Source organism: Homarus americanus, unplaced genomic scaffold (genome assembly GCF_018991925.1).
Source record: "Homarus americanus isolate GMGI-L3 unplaced genomic scaffold, GMGI_Hamer_2.0 scaffold13556, whole genome shotgun sequence".
In the NCBI taxonomy this organism is placed as follows: domain Eukaryota; kingdom Metazoa; phylum Arthropoda; class Malacostraca; order Decapoda; family Nephropidae; genus Homarus; species Homarus americanus.
This window is the reverse complement of record NW_024741346.1, coordinates 5,185-21,896: the sequence shown is the minus strand read 5'-3', so window position 1 is coordinate 21,896 and position 16,712 is coordinate 5,185. Positions and strand designations below refer to the sequence as shown.

At 53.4% G+C, this 16,712-nt stretch overlaps 1 protein-coding gene across 1 annotated transcript; it reads left to right on the top strand.

Annotated features, from left to right (window-relative positions):
* Positions 1–6,007: 6,007 nt before the first annotated feature.
* On the top strand, positions 6,008–12,623 carry LOC121875858 (vegetative cell wall protein gp1-like; the record flags this gene model as incomplete). Its single annotated transcript, XM_042380575.1, has 2 exons — positions 6,008–7,435; positions 12,363–12,623. Coding segments are annotated over 2 exons (1,689 nt in total), but the record flags the coding sequence as incomplete, so codon positions are not given.
* Positions 12,624–16,712: the final 4,089 nt, after the last annotated feature.

The following is a 16,712-nucleotide window of genomic DNA, read 5'->3' as shown; positions in this document are numbered from 1 at the left end:
TCATTGTGCTTCGTTCAGTTACGTATTGCTCTGTTAGACCCCACTGTAGTGACTAAATTATTATTGTTTTATAATTATGTGTGTGTGTGTGTGTGTGTGTGTGTGTGTGTGTGTGTGTGTGTGTGTGTGTGTGTGTGTGTGTGTGTGTGTATTTATGTGTGTGTTCTGTTATCATCATTATCATCATCATCATCATCATCATCATCATCATCGTTTACACCTGTCGCTCCACCTCACACCTGCTAACTATGTCCAAATAACATCTGTACAGTACATGTAAATAGCATTATTTGTAGTCATGAAAGCCAGTGTGTCATAGTCAGTGTGTCGCCAAAGTCAGTGTGTCATAGTCAGAGTGTCATGAGTCAGTGTGTCATGAGGTCAGTGTGTCATGAGGGTGGTCAGTGTGTCATGAAGGTCAGTATGTCATAATCAGTATGTCATCAATTGTCGCAATAGTCAGTATGTCATAATCACATGTCATAGTCAGTGTGTGTGTCATGTATCATAATCATGTCATAATCATGTGTCATATGTGTATCCATGTATCTGTCCATGTCGCAAAGTGTGTGTCATATCAATGTATGTCATAATCATGTCATAAGTCAATGTGTCGCAAAGTGTCATGTGTCATAGTAGTAGTGTGTCATAGAGGAGAGTCAGTGTGTCATGAGAAGTCAGTGTGTCGCAAAGTAATGTGTCGCAAGGTCAATAGGTCATCAAAGGTCAGCCGTCATGAAGGTCGAAGGCTGGTAACATTAAAATGTCAAATAAATGATGTATATCTGCCACCCCGCCTGCCATAATCTGCCACCCCACCCTGCACCTATAATCTGCCACCCAACTACTTACCACCTGTAATCTATCACTCTACCACCTGCCACCTATAATCTATCACTCTACCTGCCACCTATAATCTGCCACCTACCACCTGCCACCTATAATCTGCCCAATAATTACCACCTGTAATCTGCTACCTCTACTTACTTACCTATAATCTGTCACTCTACCTGTCACCTATAATCTATCACCCTACCACCTGCACTATAATCTGCACCCTACACCTGCCACCTGTAATCTGCCACCCAACTTCTTACCACCTGTCATCTGTCACTCTACCACCTGCCACCTATAATCTGTCCTTCTACCTGCCACCTATAATCTGCCACCTACCACCTGCCACCTATAATCTGCCACCCAACTACTTACACCTGTAATCTGTCCACTCTACCACTGCCACCTGTCACTCTACCACCTGCCACCTATAATCTGCCACCTACCTACCCACCTATAATCTGCCACCCAACTACTTACCTGTAATCTGCCACCTACTACTTGTCACCTAATCTGTCACTCTACCTAATCTATCACCTAACCTGCCACCTATAATCTGCCACTCTACCTGTCACCTATATCCTCTACCCCTCATCACCTGCCTGTCTGCCCACCTGCTGGTTAAGGTGTCACCATAACACCTTAGCCAAACCTACAGGGCTTACCATGCCATCTCTCTCTCTCTCTCTCTCTCTCTCTCTCTCTCTCTCTCTCTCTCTCTCTCTCTCTCTTTCCCTGCTACCATTTTCCCTCTCCTTCATCTTCCTTCTCTCCTCTCCTTCCTCTCCCCTCTTTCCCCCAACCTCCCCTACCCCCCCTCTTGCCTTGCCAGATGTGGAGACACACAAGTTGACATGCACACAGGCAGAAATTCCTCCACTGAGTCATTTTTATTGGCAGGGCTGAGAAATCATGTAAACTATAGGCTTTGACAGGCTTCTCCTCCCTCCCTCCCTCTCTCTCTCTCTCTCCTTCATCACGCCACTTTGGGTCGTACGCTAGATGAGCCTACGTGTGGTGTTTCCCCTTCAGTGGCCAACGCCCTCGTATGTTGCTCCTGGGTAAGCTTGTCCTTAGGTGGTGGTGAGGGTCAGAAAATGAGGGGGTGAGAAGGTGAGGTGGGGAGAAGACTGATATCTGTGGGCTCGGCGTTAGTGATTTACCTTCCTTTTCCTCCCCTCTCTCTCTCTCTCTCTCTCTCTCTCTCTCTCTCTCTCTCTCTCTCTCTCTCTCTCTCTCTTTTCCTCCTGTACCCTCCTGCACCTTGCCCACCCTGTACCCTCCTGCATCCTGCCACCACCCAGTGCCCTCCTGCACACCACCGTACCTCTGCCTTGCCACACCACCCAGTACCCTCCTGCATCCTGCCACACCACAGTACCCTCCTGCCTCACCACACCACCCAGTGCCCTCCTGCACCCACACCACCCAGTACCCTCCTGCACCTTGCCACCACCCAGTGCTCTCCTGCACCTTGCCACACCACCCAGTACCTTCCTGCACCTGCCCCACCACCCAGTGCCCTCCTGCCTTGCCACCACCCTGTGCCTCCTGCACCTGCCACACCACCCAGTGCCTCCTGCACCTTGCCACACCACCCAGTACTCCTGCACCCTGCCACCACAGTACCCTCCTGCATCCTGCCACACCACCCAGTGCCACTCACCGTCACACCACCCAGTGCCCTCCTGCCTTGCCACCCACAGTGCCCTCCGTCTGCCACACCACCAGTGCCCTCCTGCACCTGCCACAGCCACCCAGTCCTCCTGCCGCCCCTGCCTTGCCCACCACCCAGTACCCTCCTGCTGCCACACCACCCGTGCCCTTCTGCACCCTGCCACACCACCCAGTACCCCTCCTGCACCTTGCCCACACCACCCAGTACCCTCCTGCACTGCCACCGCAGTGCCCTCCTGCCTTGCCACCACCCTGTGCCCTCCTGCATCCTGCCACCGCAGTGCCCCCTGCCTCCTGCCACACCACCCAGTGCCCTCCTGCGCCCTGCCACCACAGTGCCTCCTGCCCTGCCACCACCCAGTACCCTCCTGCACCGCCACACCACCAGTGCTCTCTGCCCTTACCACCACCCAGTGCCTCCTGCCTGCCACACCACCCAGTGCCTCCTGCACCCTGCCACACCACTCAGTACCCACCTGCACTCTGCCCTCCACCCAGTGCCCACCTACACCACCCACCAGTGCCCTCCTGCACCCTGCCACACCACCCAGTACCCCTGCACTCTGCCACTCACCCAGTGCCCACCTACACCCTGCCACCACACAGTACCCACCTGCGCCCTGCCACCACAGTGCCCACCTACACTCTGCCCTCCACCAGTGCCCACCTACACCTGCCACACCACCCAGTGCCCACCTACACCCTGCCACTCTACCCAGTACCCACCTACACTCTGCCACACCACCCAGTGCCCACCTACACCTGCCACACCACACAGTGCCCACCTACACCCTGCCACTCTGCAGTGCCCACCTCACCCTGCCACTCTGCAGTGCCCACCTACACCCTGCCACACCACCCAGTACCCACCTGCCACTCTGCCCAGTGCCCACCTACACCCTCTCGCCAGTGCCCCTACCTGCCACTGCCCAGTGCCACCTGCACTCTGCCACCCACCCGGTGCCCACCTCGCATCCTCCCGCGGTGCCCACCTGCGCCCTCCACTCTGCAGTGCCCACCTACGCCCTGCTGCACCACCCAGTGCCCACCACCGTCCTGCCACCGCACGGTACCCACCTACGCCCTGCCACACCACACAGTGCCCACCTACATGCCACACCACGGTGCCCACCTACCTGCCACACCACCCAGTACCCACCTACCTGCCACCACCGGTGCCACCTGCCTGCCACACCACCCAGTGCACCCTACTGCACCAGTGCCCACCTACACCCTGCCACACCACCCAGTGCCCACCTGCACCCTGCCACCACCAGTGCCCACCACACCACCCCAGTCGCCCACCTCACCGCAGTACCCACCTGCACCCCTGCCACCCAGTACCCACTACGTCCTGCCACCACCAGTGCCCACCTGCGCCCACCCCACCACCCAGTGCCCACCTCCACCCTGCCACACCACCCAGTGCCCACCTACACCCTGCCACCTACACCTGCCACCACCCAGTGCCCACCTACACCTGCCACACCACCAGTGCCACCTGCACCCTGCCACCACCCAGTGCCCACCTACACCCTGCCACCACCCAGTGCCCACCTGCACCCTGCCACACACACCAGTGCCACCCCTGCACCTGCCACCACCCAGTGCCACCTGCACCTGCCACACCACCCAGTGCCCACCTACACCCTGCCACGTGCCTCCCTGACACACCACCCAGTGCCCACCTACACCCTGCCACACACCACCCAGTGCCCACCTACACCTGCACACCCAGTGCCCACCTACACCCTGCCACCACCCAGTGCCACCTGCACCCACACCACCCAGTGCCCACCTGCCCCTGCCACACCACCCAGTGCCACCACCCACTGCCACACCACCCAGTGCCCACCTGCACCCTGCCACGTCACACCACCCAGTGCCCACCTGCACCTGCCACACCACCCAGTGCCCACCTACACCCTGCCACACCACCAGTGCCCACCTGCACCCTGCCACACCACCAGTGCCACCTGCACCCACACCCTGCCACCACCTGCACCCAGTGCCACCTACACCCTGCCACACCACCCAGTGCCCACCTGCACCCTGCCACCACCCAGTGCCCACCTACACCCACCACACCACCCAGTGCCCACCTGCACGCCACACCACCCAGTGCCCACCTACTGTGCCACACCACCCAGTGCCCACCTACACCCTGCCACACACCACTGTACCTCACCTGCCACACCACCCAGTACCCACCTACACCCTGCCACACCACCCAGTGCCCACCTACACCCTGCCACACCACCCAGTGCCCTACACCCTGCCACACCCAGTGCCCACCTACACCTGCCACACCAGTGCCCACCTCGTACCCACCACCCAGTGCCCACCTACACCTGACCACACCACCAGTGCCCACCTACACCCTGCCACACCACCAGTGCCCACTACCCACACCACCGTTGCCCACCTGCACCTGCCACCACCCAGTGCCCACCTGCACCTGCCACACCACGGCCACCGCACCTGCACCTGCCTGCAGTGCCACCTGCAGCCTGCCACCACCCAGGTGCCCACCTACGCCTGCACACCACCCGGTGCCCACCTGCACCACCCAGTGCCCACCTGCCTGCCCCACCCAGTGCCCTCACCTGACACACCACCCAGTGCCCACCACCCTGCCCCAGTGCCCACCTGCACCCTGACACACCACCCAGTGCCACCTACACCCTGCCACACCACCCAGTGCCCACCTGCACCCTGCCACACCACCCGGTGCCCACCTACACCCTGCCACACCACCCAGTGCCACCCACCCTGCCCACCACCCAGTGCCCACCTGCACCCTGCCACACCACCCAGTGCCCACCTACGCCTGCCACACCACCCAGTGCCCACCTCACCCCTGCCCCCACACCACCCGGTGCCCACCTGCACCTGACCCGCACCACCCTGAACCACCCAGTGCCCACCTGCACCCCTGCCACACCGCAGTGCCCACCTACACCCTGCCACCACCCAGTGCCCACCTACACCCTGCCACCGCAGTGCCACCTACCCTGACACACCACCCAGTGCCCACCTGCACCCTGACACACCACCCAGTGCCCACCTACACCCTGACACACCAGTGCCCACGCCTGCCCCACACCACCCAGTGCCCACCTGCACCCTGGGCACTACAGTGCCCACCTGCCCTGACCTGCAGTGCCACCTGCACCCTGCCACACCACCCAGTGCCCACCTACGCCCTGAGCCTACCCAGTGCCCACCTGCACCCTGCCACACCACCCAGTGCCCACCTACACCCTGACCCACACCGCAGTGCCCACCTCACCTGCCCACCACCCAGTGCCCACCTGCACTGTCACACCACCCAGTGCCACCTGCACCTGACCCCTGCAGTGCCCACCCCACGCCACTGCACCACCCAGTGCCCACCTGCACCCTGCCACCACCAGTGCCCACCTGCACTGCCACACCACCCGGTGCCACTCACCCACCCACACCGTGCCCACCTACACCCTGCCACACCACCCAGTGCCCACCTGCACCCAGTGCCCACCTGCACCCTGCCACACCACCCAGTGCCACCTACACCTGCCCACACCCAGTGCCCACCTGCACCTGCCACGCCACCCAGTGCCCACCTACACCCTGGCCCACCTCCCAGTGCCCACCGGTACGCCCACCTGCCCCAGTGCACCCTGCCCCCGGTGCCCCACCTGCCCCAGTGCCACCTGCCCCAGTGCACCCCAGTGCACCCCACCTGCACCCAGTGCGCCCACCTACACCCAGTGCACCCACCTGCACCAGTACCCTGCACCCAGTGCCCCACCCAGTGCACCCACCTGCACCCAGTGCCACGCCCATTTACCCCAGTGCACCCACCTACGCAGTGCCCCACCTGCCCCCAGTGCCACCCACCTACCCCAGTGCGCCCACCTACACTGCCACCCCCAGTGCACCCACCTACCCCAGTGCACCCACCTGCACCCAGGTGCACCACCCAGTGCCACCTACACCCAGTGCACCCACCTACCCCCAGTGCCCACCTGCCCAGTGCACCCGCACCCAGTGCCACCTACACCCAGTGCCCTGGTGCTACCCGGTGCCCCACCTGCCCCCAGTGCCCACCTGCCCCCGTTGCCCGCCTGCACCGGTGCACCCACTGCAGTGCCTGCGGTGCACCCACCTGCACCCAGTGCGCCCACCTGCCCCCGGTGCACCACCTGCACCCACCAGTGCACCCACTGCCCCAGTGCACCCCACCTGCACCCAGTGCACCCACCACCCCAGTGCCTGCACATTGCCCCCACCGTTGCCACCTGCACCAGTGCCCGCACCCTGCCCCAGTGCACCACCTGCCCCCAGTGCACCCACCTACCCAGTGCCACCTACGCAGTGCGCCTGCCCCCCGGTGCGCCCACCTGCACCAGTGCACCTGCACCACGTGCCCCCTGCACCCGGTGCACCCACCCCCCAGTGCACCCACCTGCCCCCGGTGCCCACACTGGTGCCTCCCCAGTGCCCACCTGCCCCACCACCCCCAGTGCACCCACCTGCGCGGTGCGCCACCTGCACCCAGTGCACCCACCTGCACCCGGTGCGCCCACCTGCGGTGCAGCCTGCCCCGGTGCGCACCCCGGTGCGCACCTGCACCCGGTGCGCACTGCCCCGGTACGCCACTGCTGCACCCTGCCGGTGCGCACTGCCCGGTGCGCCCACCTGCCCCCGGTGCGCCCACCTACCCCAGTTGCACCACCTGCCCCCAGTACACCCAGGTGCCACCTACGCGGTGCGCACCTGCGCCTGCCCCCGGTGCCACCTACACCCGGTGCACGCACCTGCGCGGTGCCACCTGCCCCCGGTGCGCCCACCCTGCACCCGGTGCTGCTCCGCGCCTGCTGGGTTGCCACCTGCCCCGGTGCGCCCACCTGCCCCCGGTGCGCCCACCCTGCCCACCCCGGTGCGCACCTGCCCCCGGTGCGCCCACCTGCACCCAGGTGCCCCCACCTGCCCCCAGTGCACCCACCTGCACCCAGTGCACCACCTGCACCCGAGTGCACCCACCTGCACCCAGTACGCCCACCCCCAGTGCACCCACCTGCAGTGCCCCCACCTGCCCCAGTACCCACCTACCCAGTGCACCACCACTACCCGGTGCCCCACCTGCAGTCCCCACCCAGTACACCACACCCAGTACCCCTGCCCCAGTGCACCCACCTACCCAGTACACCCACCTACCCCAGTGCCCCTCACACCACCCACCTACACCCAGTACACCCACCCAGTACCCACCTACTGCCCCACCGTGCCCCACACACCCAGTGCCCACCACACCCAGTACACCCACCTACACCAGTACACCACCTACACCCAGTACCACCCACCTACACCCGTGCCCCTACACCCAGTGCACCCACCTACCCCAGTGCCCACCTACCCCCAGTACACCCACCTTCACCCAGTGCACCCACCCACTGCCCACCCAGTACACCCACCCACACCCAGTACACCCACCTACACCCAGTACACCCACCTACCCAGTACACCCACCTACACCCCACACCCACCCCATACACTCACTCTCTCACTCTCTGTTCTCACACTTACACATTTATTCAAAGTGTATTACAAGAATATAGTGTATGCAATGTATTATAAATATATTGTTGCTGGTAGCATTATACATACACCCATACATTGTTTCTGACCAAGTGTATGACAAGTGTGCAAGTGTGTAGAACAAGTGTCTTAACAGATGTCACATAACATTACAGAGTTACAGCAGTGTAATTGTGGCACTTTCTACCCTACACATGGACTGCATTTTGGTGCAGGTGTGTTACAGGTGTGTCTCAACATTACAACAGATTTAGGTGTATTTGTTGTATTAAGTGATTATAGCTGTGAGCAGACGTGACCAGAGTCAGGTATGATGCCAATTACAGCGTATTACAGGTGTGTTAAGCAATTATCGTATTACAGGTATATGAAGATAATTGAACATTTACACAAGTGTCTGGAGAAAATTTGTGAATACAGGTTGAGGGGTATTTATGGTATGTTACAGGTGTGTCATAATTATACTACATTACAGGTGTGTAATTATCTCATTACAGGTGTGTGTCTGTAGTAATTATACTACATTACAGGTTGTGTCATTGTAGTTATACTACATTACAGGTGTGTCATAGTAATTATACTACATTACAGGTGTGTCATGGTAATTATACCATTCAGGTGTGTCATGGTAATTATACTACATTACAGGTGTGTCATGGTAATTATACTACATTACAGGTGTGTCAAAGTAGTATACTACATTACAGGTGTCATGGTAATTATACTACATTACAGGTGTGTCATGGTAATTACCACTTTACAGGTGTGTCATGTTAATATACTACATTACAGGTGTGTCATGGTAATTATACTACATTACAGGTGTCATGGTAATTATACTACATTACAGGTGTGTCATTGTAATTATACTACATTACAGGTGTGTCATGGTAATTATACTACATTACAGGTGTGTCATGTATTTATACAGGTTTAAGGCATTACACTATTGAAGATGTGAGTCAATTACAATCATTTTCCATGTCTCACCTACACACAATAACTCTCAGTACAGTTTCACACACACACACACACACACACACACACACACACACACACACACACACACACTACTACTTTGCCGTCTTTGAATGAGGCTGAGATCATTCAGCCAATGATATGAGTTTTAAGAATGTCACCTACAGTAGGTTGGTGAGTTCTGAGGTGACTAAAAGAGGCCGATGGGACCGGAGAGTCGTCCTAGATGTTGCACGTGTGAGGGGCTACATCTAGTGCGGGAGGGGCGGCGGCAACGTCTCACACACACACACACACACACACACACACACACACACACACACACACACACACACACACACACACACCTCTACTACTACTTTGCTGTCACTGGTAATCAGGCTGACGATCATTCAGCTATGATACAATGATATGAGTTGGGTATCTACTACAGTAGGTTGGTGAGTTCTGGGTGACTAAAGAGCCGATACGGGAGGGCGCTTGTTTGCCTCGTTATACAGTCGGGTTCACTCAAAGCATTGCCTCCTCGTGTGGTGCTCCTCCAACGTTACGGTGCGTAATCGTCTCCCAGGTGAGGGGTCCATTTGGCTTTTCAGGTTTGTCTTAAGACTATCCTTATACCTTTTCAGTTGGCCGCCAGCGTTACGTTTACTATTCATTAGGTGACTGTAAAGTAGCTGCGGCAGTCTACTGTCGTCCATGTGGGTAACATGGCCAGTCCAGCGTAGTTGTTCATGGATAATGGTAGCCTCGATGTCCTACAGTTGGTGTCAGCAAGAATACTGGCATTTGTTCTCTTGTCTCCCCAGCGAACTCGGAGGATGGAACGTAGACAACGTTGGTGATTTTAAATGCCTTGAGGTGCCTCCTGTATGTGACCCATGTCTCACTGCCAGCAGGGTGGGAAGACCACTGCTCGATATACGTTTCTCTGTAGATAATTTCGCTCCCCAGCTGAGGCACGGGTGATGAGGACATCTCGGCGATCTCTTTCTCTGACAATGATGTAGTCAATGAGATGCCAGTGTTTGGATCATGGGTGTTGCCACAGCCCTTGAACTTGTCGGCCTGTCTGAACAAGGTATTGGTGATAGTGAGGTTGTCAGCAGCACTTGCTGAGGAGGGTAGGCCATTGGCATTACACTCGCTTAGTCCATTCTCCAAGGTTCCCTGCCAAATGTCTGGCATTGAAGTCACCAAGGAGCACAACCTTATCTTCTCTGGGGATAGAGTTAGCACTCTGTCAAGGTCGGTGTAAAGCCTCCTTGATGTCATCTTCTGCATCCAGTGTTGGGGCGTATGCACTGATGAAAGGCATGACGTGAGTGCTTCAGTGGGACTTTCAGTGCTGTTTCTCTCCAAGCAGGCTTACCTTCCCAGAAGGTGTAGCCAGACCCTCGTTCTGTGAGCCAGGACTCACTAATGGCTGCTATGTCGATGTTGTACCTAGCCAGTTCCTTTACCACAAGGGCAGTTCTTCTTTCAGGACGCTCATTTGTGCAGTATCCAGAAGGGTCCTGACATTCCATGCAGCGACCATAAGGAGTTATATATATATATATATATATATATATATATATATATATATATATATATATATATATATATATATATATATATATATATATATATATATATATATATATATATATATATATATATATATATATATATATATATATTTTTTTTTTTTTTTTTTTGTTATGATTGTATTTTCGACCACATAAGATGACCTTACTGGGTGCGTTGCCCAGTCAGGTTGGTCTGCAGGTTATGTTTAGGGCACCTTTTCTAGCCCCTCCCCATGTGGGGTGAGCAGAGAGCTCCTCGTAAGGGCTGCTCAGTCGCACAGCAGGACAGGATTGCACTGCTGCCTAGATCCCAGTGCATAAACGACCATCTTATCTGTGCCGCCCATGTGTGGGGTTGTGACTAGAGACTCCCGGCAGTCATCTCTGCCTGTCCCGTCGCCACTCGTCCGTCGCCATGGGACTTATGGGGTATAGGGGTTTTGATGATGATGAGGGGTATGATGAACTGGATGATGGCTGTACGTGAGTTGATTATGTGGTGAGGCAGGAGCGCAGGCTGCAACCACACATCTTGGTTCTCCTTTTCCTGATCCAGTGGTGCAAGTGTTTGCAACGACTGGGGAGAGGAGGTTGCAATACTACTGATGGCCCAGTTTGTTGGGCTCGGCCTTAGTAGTGTGTCCATCAGGCATCGCCTTCGTCCGCCGGTGTAGTCGTTGGGTTCCCCATGGTGGTCACCTCTTCCGCCTACACCGCCGTTGGGGTCTTGGTGGAGCTCTGTAAGCATGTCTGCCTGATGCGGGGCTCCACTGCAGATTTTTCTTTCAGGTTAACTTCTTCAGACTTATACCTACCAAGGTTAATCCGCAAGGTTAGAGGGGCAATGGTCGACAACCAGAATCACACGATAACCACAATCACGTGACAACAACAATCAGTCAACAACCACAATCACACGAGAACCAGAATCAGTGAGACGGTCACAATCAGTCGACAACCACAATCAGTCGACATATCAGCTGAGTGGGGGCCTCATTCACATTGGCCTCACACAACCACAACAACCACACTGCCAAGGAGGGGTGAGGGGGAGGGGGAGGGAGGGGGTGAGGGGATGGTGGTCACATCAATGGTAAGGGAGGGGTTGAGGGAGAAGGGTGAGAGAGGGAGGGAGGGAAAATGAGTAGCATGAGTTAGTATGGGCTGGGTGGGATCTCTTTTTTTTTTTTTTTTCTCTCTCTCTCGGCCCAGAGCCAGTCTAAGGCAGCATGTGCTATTAAACCTAACCTAACACTAAACTAACCTAACCTCCTAACCTACTTAACCTAACACTAAACCTTAACGCCTACTTAACACTAACCTAACCTAACACTAACCTAACCTAACACTAACCTAACCTAGCTAACCCTAACCCTAACACTTCGCCTATCCTAACCTAACCTAACCTAACTTAACTTAACCTAACCTAACCTAACCTAACCAACGCTAACGTAACCCACCTTAACCAACACTAACTTAACCTAACCAAATGCACTTAAATTACTCAAATCTTTTCATTATATACCGTAAAAAATACCCATATGAAAAATATCCATGTAAAATATCCACTGAGACACTCGTAAAATATCACATGAAAAATATCCACTTGTAAAATATCCACTTTAAGAGAGACACTCGTAAAATATCCACATGAAAAATATCACTTTAAGGATCCGACTAAAATACCCACTTGTAAAACTACATCCTCAAACAAAGTAGCCACACTGGAGATTACCCACTGTGATGGCACTGGTGAAGAAAGAGTGCCATTATCAGGCAGAGAAGACTCTTGGCACTGGCACCATACAAACACTGCAACATATGCCCACCATAATGCCAGAGATGCCCACCATAATGCCAGAGATGCCCACCATAATGCCAGAATGCCCACATAATGCCCTGGATGGAGAGATGCCCACCATAATGCCTGGATGGAGAGATGCCCACCAAAATGCCCTGGATGGAAGACGCCCACCATAATGCCGAGAATGACCACCAAATGCCCTGGATGGAGAAATGCACCATAATGCCAGAGATACCCACCATAATGCCAGATATACCCACCATAGCCCTGGGTGGATAGATGCCCACCATAATGCCTTGGATGGAGATGCCACCATAATGCCAGAGATGACCACCAAAATACCTGGATGGAGAGATGCCCACCATTATGCCTAGATGGAGAGATGCCCACCATAATGCCCACTATGAAGCATTGTTGGTGTAGGTGAACGTTTTCATCTAGGGTTTTATAGTACCGTTCACTTGGTCTTAAGCTCTAAGTGGTTTAAGTATCCGTTTCGAATTCAACCCGCTTAACACACACACTTCAACACTTATCCTATGCCCAGTACATCAACAAACACACACACACCGTATACACTTCTCTCAGGTACCCACACAAGAATGCCCACATATGGTACCCACATATACATTTCTATATTAAGCAAAAGAACAGACCAGCGATTTCCAACTATCGTATATAATTTGCATATTAATATCGATAACTTACTAAATGTTATATTTTTCAAGGTTTAAGAATATCAATTTTTAGTACGTTATTCTTGTGTGCTGATTGTGGTCGATAAATAGCACTAACTACGCACTATTAGATGCTGTTAGGCACTAAACCAGGTACGGTCACACGATAGGTTAACTCAGCACTACGGCCCGCGCACCACCCAATCTCAGGGCTAATCCAGTACTGGCCAGGGCTGGTGGTGAGGCACATGCCACACACACACTCACTCACACACACACACACACACTCACACGCGTCTTAACGCTATCGTGTGTCTGGCAGTAGTGTTGTGTGTGTGTGTGTGTGTGTATGAAGAGAGAAGAAGAGAGAGAGAAGTGCTTTCAGATGATAGGGAGTAAATTAAGGACTGCTCGGGCTGCACCTCAGCTTACGGGGTGAAGCTGCAATCATATCACGTTTAAAGCTTCAAACTCCACTAAAAGCTTATTCACCAATTATCAGCTTATTCTAATCTATAATAAATATAAACACAGATAAATAGTCAGTAAATAATGGAATAATAGTCAAATATTAAAAGAAAACATGAAAATGGTGAAATGGTGAAAAATAAGATATATTTCAACTTGGCAACTCAATGAAATGGTGTTGGAGACGCACACAAAGGCGGCAGTTATCGTCCTTCACAACCAGGTTAACAATTATGTTAAATTAACCTTTAATAACGTTAATATCAGGTTATTTGTGATTGGTTAAAGGATTATAATCGCAAATCCACATTGGTCAATATTTCAGTTACAATGTATATAATAATGCGTAAATATACGATAATAATAATAATAATAATAATAATAATAATAATAATAATAATAATAATAATAATAATAATAATAATAATGTTTTTTTGCTATTTACAGAGTGATAAACAGAGTAAAGGAAAAAACACGTTATGGCGATATGCTTGGTAAATTTAAACCGGAAAATAGAACAGGTTTCAGGGATTTGTCCGAATGTCTCACACCTGATTTTGAAAACCTTTTACAAATGATTAGTCCAGAAATATTACGAACGGATTACGAAATACAGATTAGCAGCAATTACAGCTTCGACCAGATTGACGACTATTATAGTGAAATAGTTGACGACCGGAGATTCATTTACAAGTCTGAAACTATCATAGCAGACAGAACCATTTCTCAAGTCTGTGAATCTCTCATCATCTTCTTCACTCATCCACCACACCTTTCACCACCACACCACCCCCACCACATCCACCACCACCATCCACCACCACCACCCCCACCACACCACCACAACGAACCGGATGTTGCACTTGTCTCCGTATACATTGCACAGCTCTTCAAATGGTCAACATAAATTAGCCTAGTACTAGTGTGTGGGGGTGGTGTTGGACGAAGCTTGTGTGATTACTGTCTATAATACTGGACGGACAGACAGACAGACAGAGACACACTTATATCCCCATTTTATAGGTAGGAGGGAGGGAGGAGGGTGGGTGAGAGAAGGTAGAAGTGAGGGAGGAGAGAATATAATGTAACAAGGGCGGTGAGTGACCGACAGACTCAAGTGGGAATATAACCCACTTCAAGATCTTATCCTGCCTCACCCTACCCTAGCCTGCCTCCCCCTGCTGCCACACCCCACCCTAGCCTGCCCCACCCTCACCTTAGCCTACCCTATCCTGACGTACCCTACCCTAGCCTGCCCTAGCTCACCTGTCCCACCCTACCTCCCTCACCCTGCCCTGTCCCACCCTAATTCTTCCCTACCCTGCCCTGTCCTACCTTAGCCTGACCTGTCCTGTCTTCCTGTCTCCCTACCCTACCCTACCCTGGCCTGCAATAGCCTGCCCTAGACACCCACCTACAAATGCTATAATATTGTCCTGTTACACCATCCCTAACCTAACTTAACCAACCTAACCATAACTTAACATACCCACACACCCCTCTTTATTACTCCACACTAACTTTTTACTTCCACACACCCACCTTACCTACCCACACACCCACTACCTACCACACCCACCCAGGTCGGTCAGGATACACCACTGCTGTTTGTTGACATCATAAAGTTAACATAGCGGTGTAAACTTCCTTTTCTTGGCCTTTTCGGTGGTATAATTTGTTGGGCGCGAAAAAGGCTTCAACCCGAACCGGAGATAAACAAACTACCACTGGGTAAAAGTGGTGTCAGGTGAGTCTTGGTGTCAGGTGAGTCTTGGTGTCAGGTGTGAGTTCATAGGTCAGGTGAGTCTGGTGTCAGTGTGAGTCTTGGGTCAGGTGTGAGTTCATGGTGTCAGGTGTGAGTCTTGGTGTCAGGTGTGAGCTTGGGTCAGGTGTGAGTTCATGGTGTCAGGGGTGAGTCAGTCAGGGGTGAGTCATGTGTCAGGTGTGAGTTCATGGTGTCAGGGGTGAGTCATGTGGCCAGGGGTGAGCTGGTGTCAGGTGTGAGTCATGGTGTCAGGTGTGAGTCATCGATCAGGTGTGAGCCGTGGTGTCAGGTGGAACATCGATCAGGTGTGAGCTGCGGTGTCAGGTGTGAGTAATGATCAGGTGAGTCATGGTGCTGTGTGAGTCATGGTGTCAGGTGTGAGTCATCGATCAGGTGTGAGTCGTGGTGTCAGGTGTGAGTCATCGATCAGGTGAGTCAGGTGTCAGGTGTGAGTCATCGATCAGGTGGAGTCATGGTGTCAGGTGTGAGTGCGTGGTCAGGTATGTGATAGTTTGGTTTCTGTTAGTTCCAGGGGCCCATGATGACTAGGGGGCCCTATGATGACTAGGGGTCCATGATGACTAGGAGCCCAAGATGACTAGGGGTCCATGATGACTAGGGGCCCATGATGACGTGCTAGTCAACTATATAACAAGGTGTGTGTGTGTGTGTGTGTGTTATTATATATGTGTGTGTGTGTGTGTGTGTGTGTGTGTGTGTGTTGTTTGTGTGTGTGTGTGTGTGTGTGTGTGTGTGTGTGTGTGTGTGTGTGTGTGTGTGTGTGTGTCTATGTGTGTGTGTGTGTGTGTGTGTGTATGTGTGTGTGTGTGTGTGTGTGTGTGTGTGTGTGTGTGTGTATTATGTGTGTGTGTGTGTGTGTGTGTCTATGTGTGTGTGTGTGTGTGTGTGTGGGTGTGTGTGTGTTATTATGTGTGTGTCTATGTGTGTGTGTGTGTGTGTGTGTGTGTGTGTGTGTGTGTGTGTGTGTGTGTGTGTGTGTGTTATATGTGTGTGTGTGTGTGTGTGTGTGTGTGTGTGTGTGTGTGTGTGTGTGTGTGTGTGTGTGTGTGTGTGTGTGTGTGTGTGTGTGTACAAACTCTGGTGACGACGAGCGCGTCTCGCCCTTCTACCATGTGCAGGTCTTGGTGCCACCATCCCTGTACTTCTCACCATACAAGTCTTTTGTCCGTTCCTGTGTCGACTACGCCGCCCCCTCCCTCGTCAACATTAGTCGGACTGCTGTCAACCGTCTCGAAGTTATCCAGAGGAAAGCTGCTCGTATCATCCTTGGGTCTCAGTGGACACGCTCTACTTCTATATACCGAAGTTGGTCTTCCCCTTGCTGGGATCGTGTC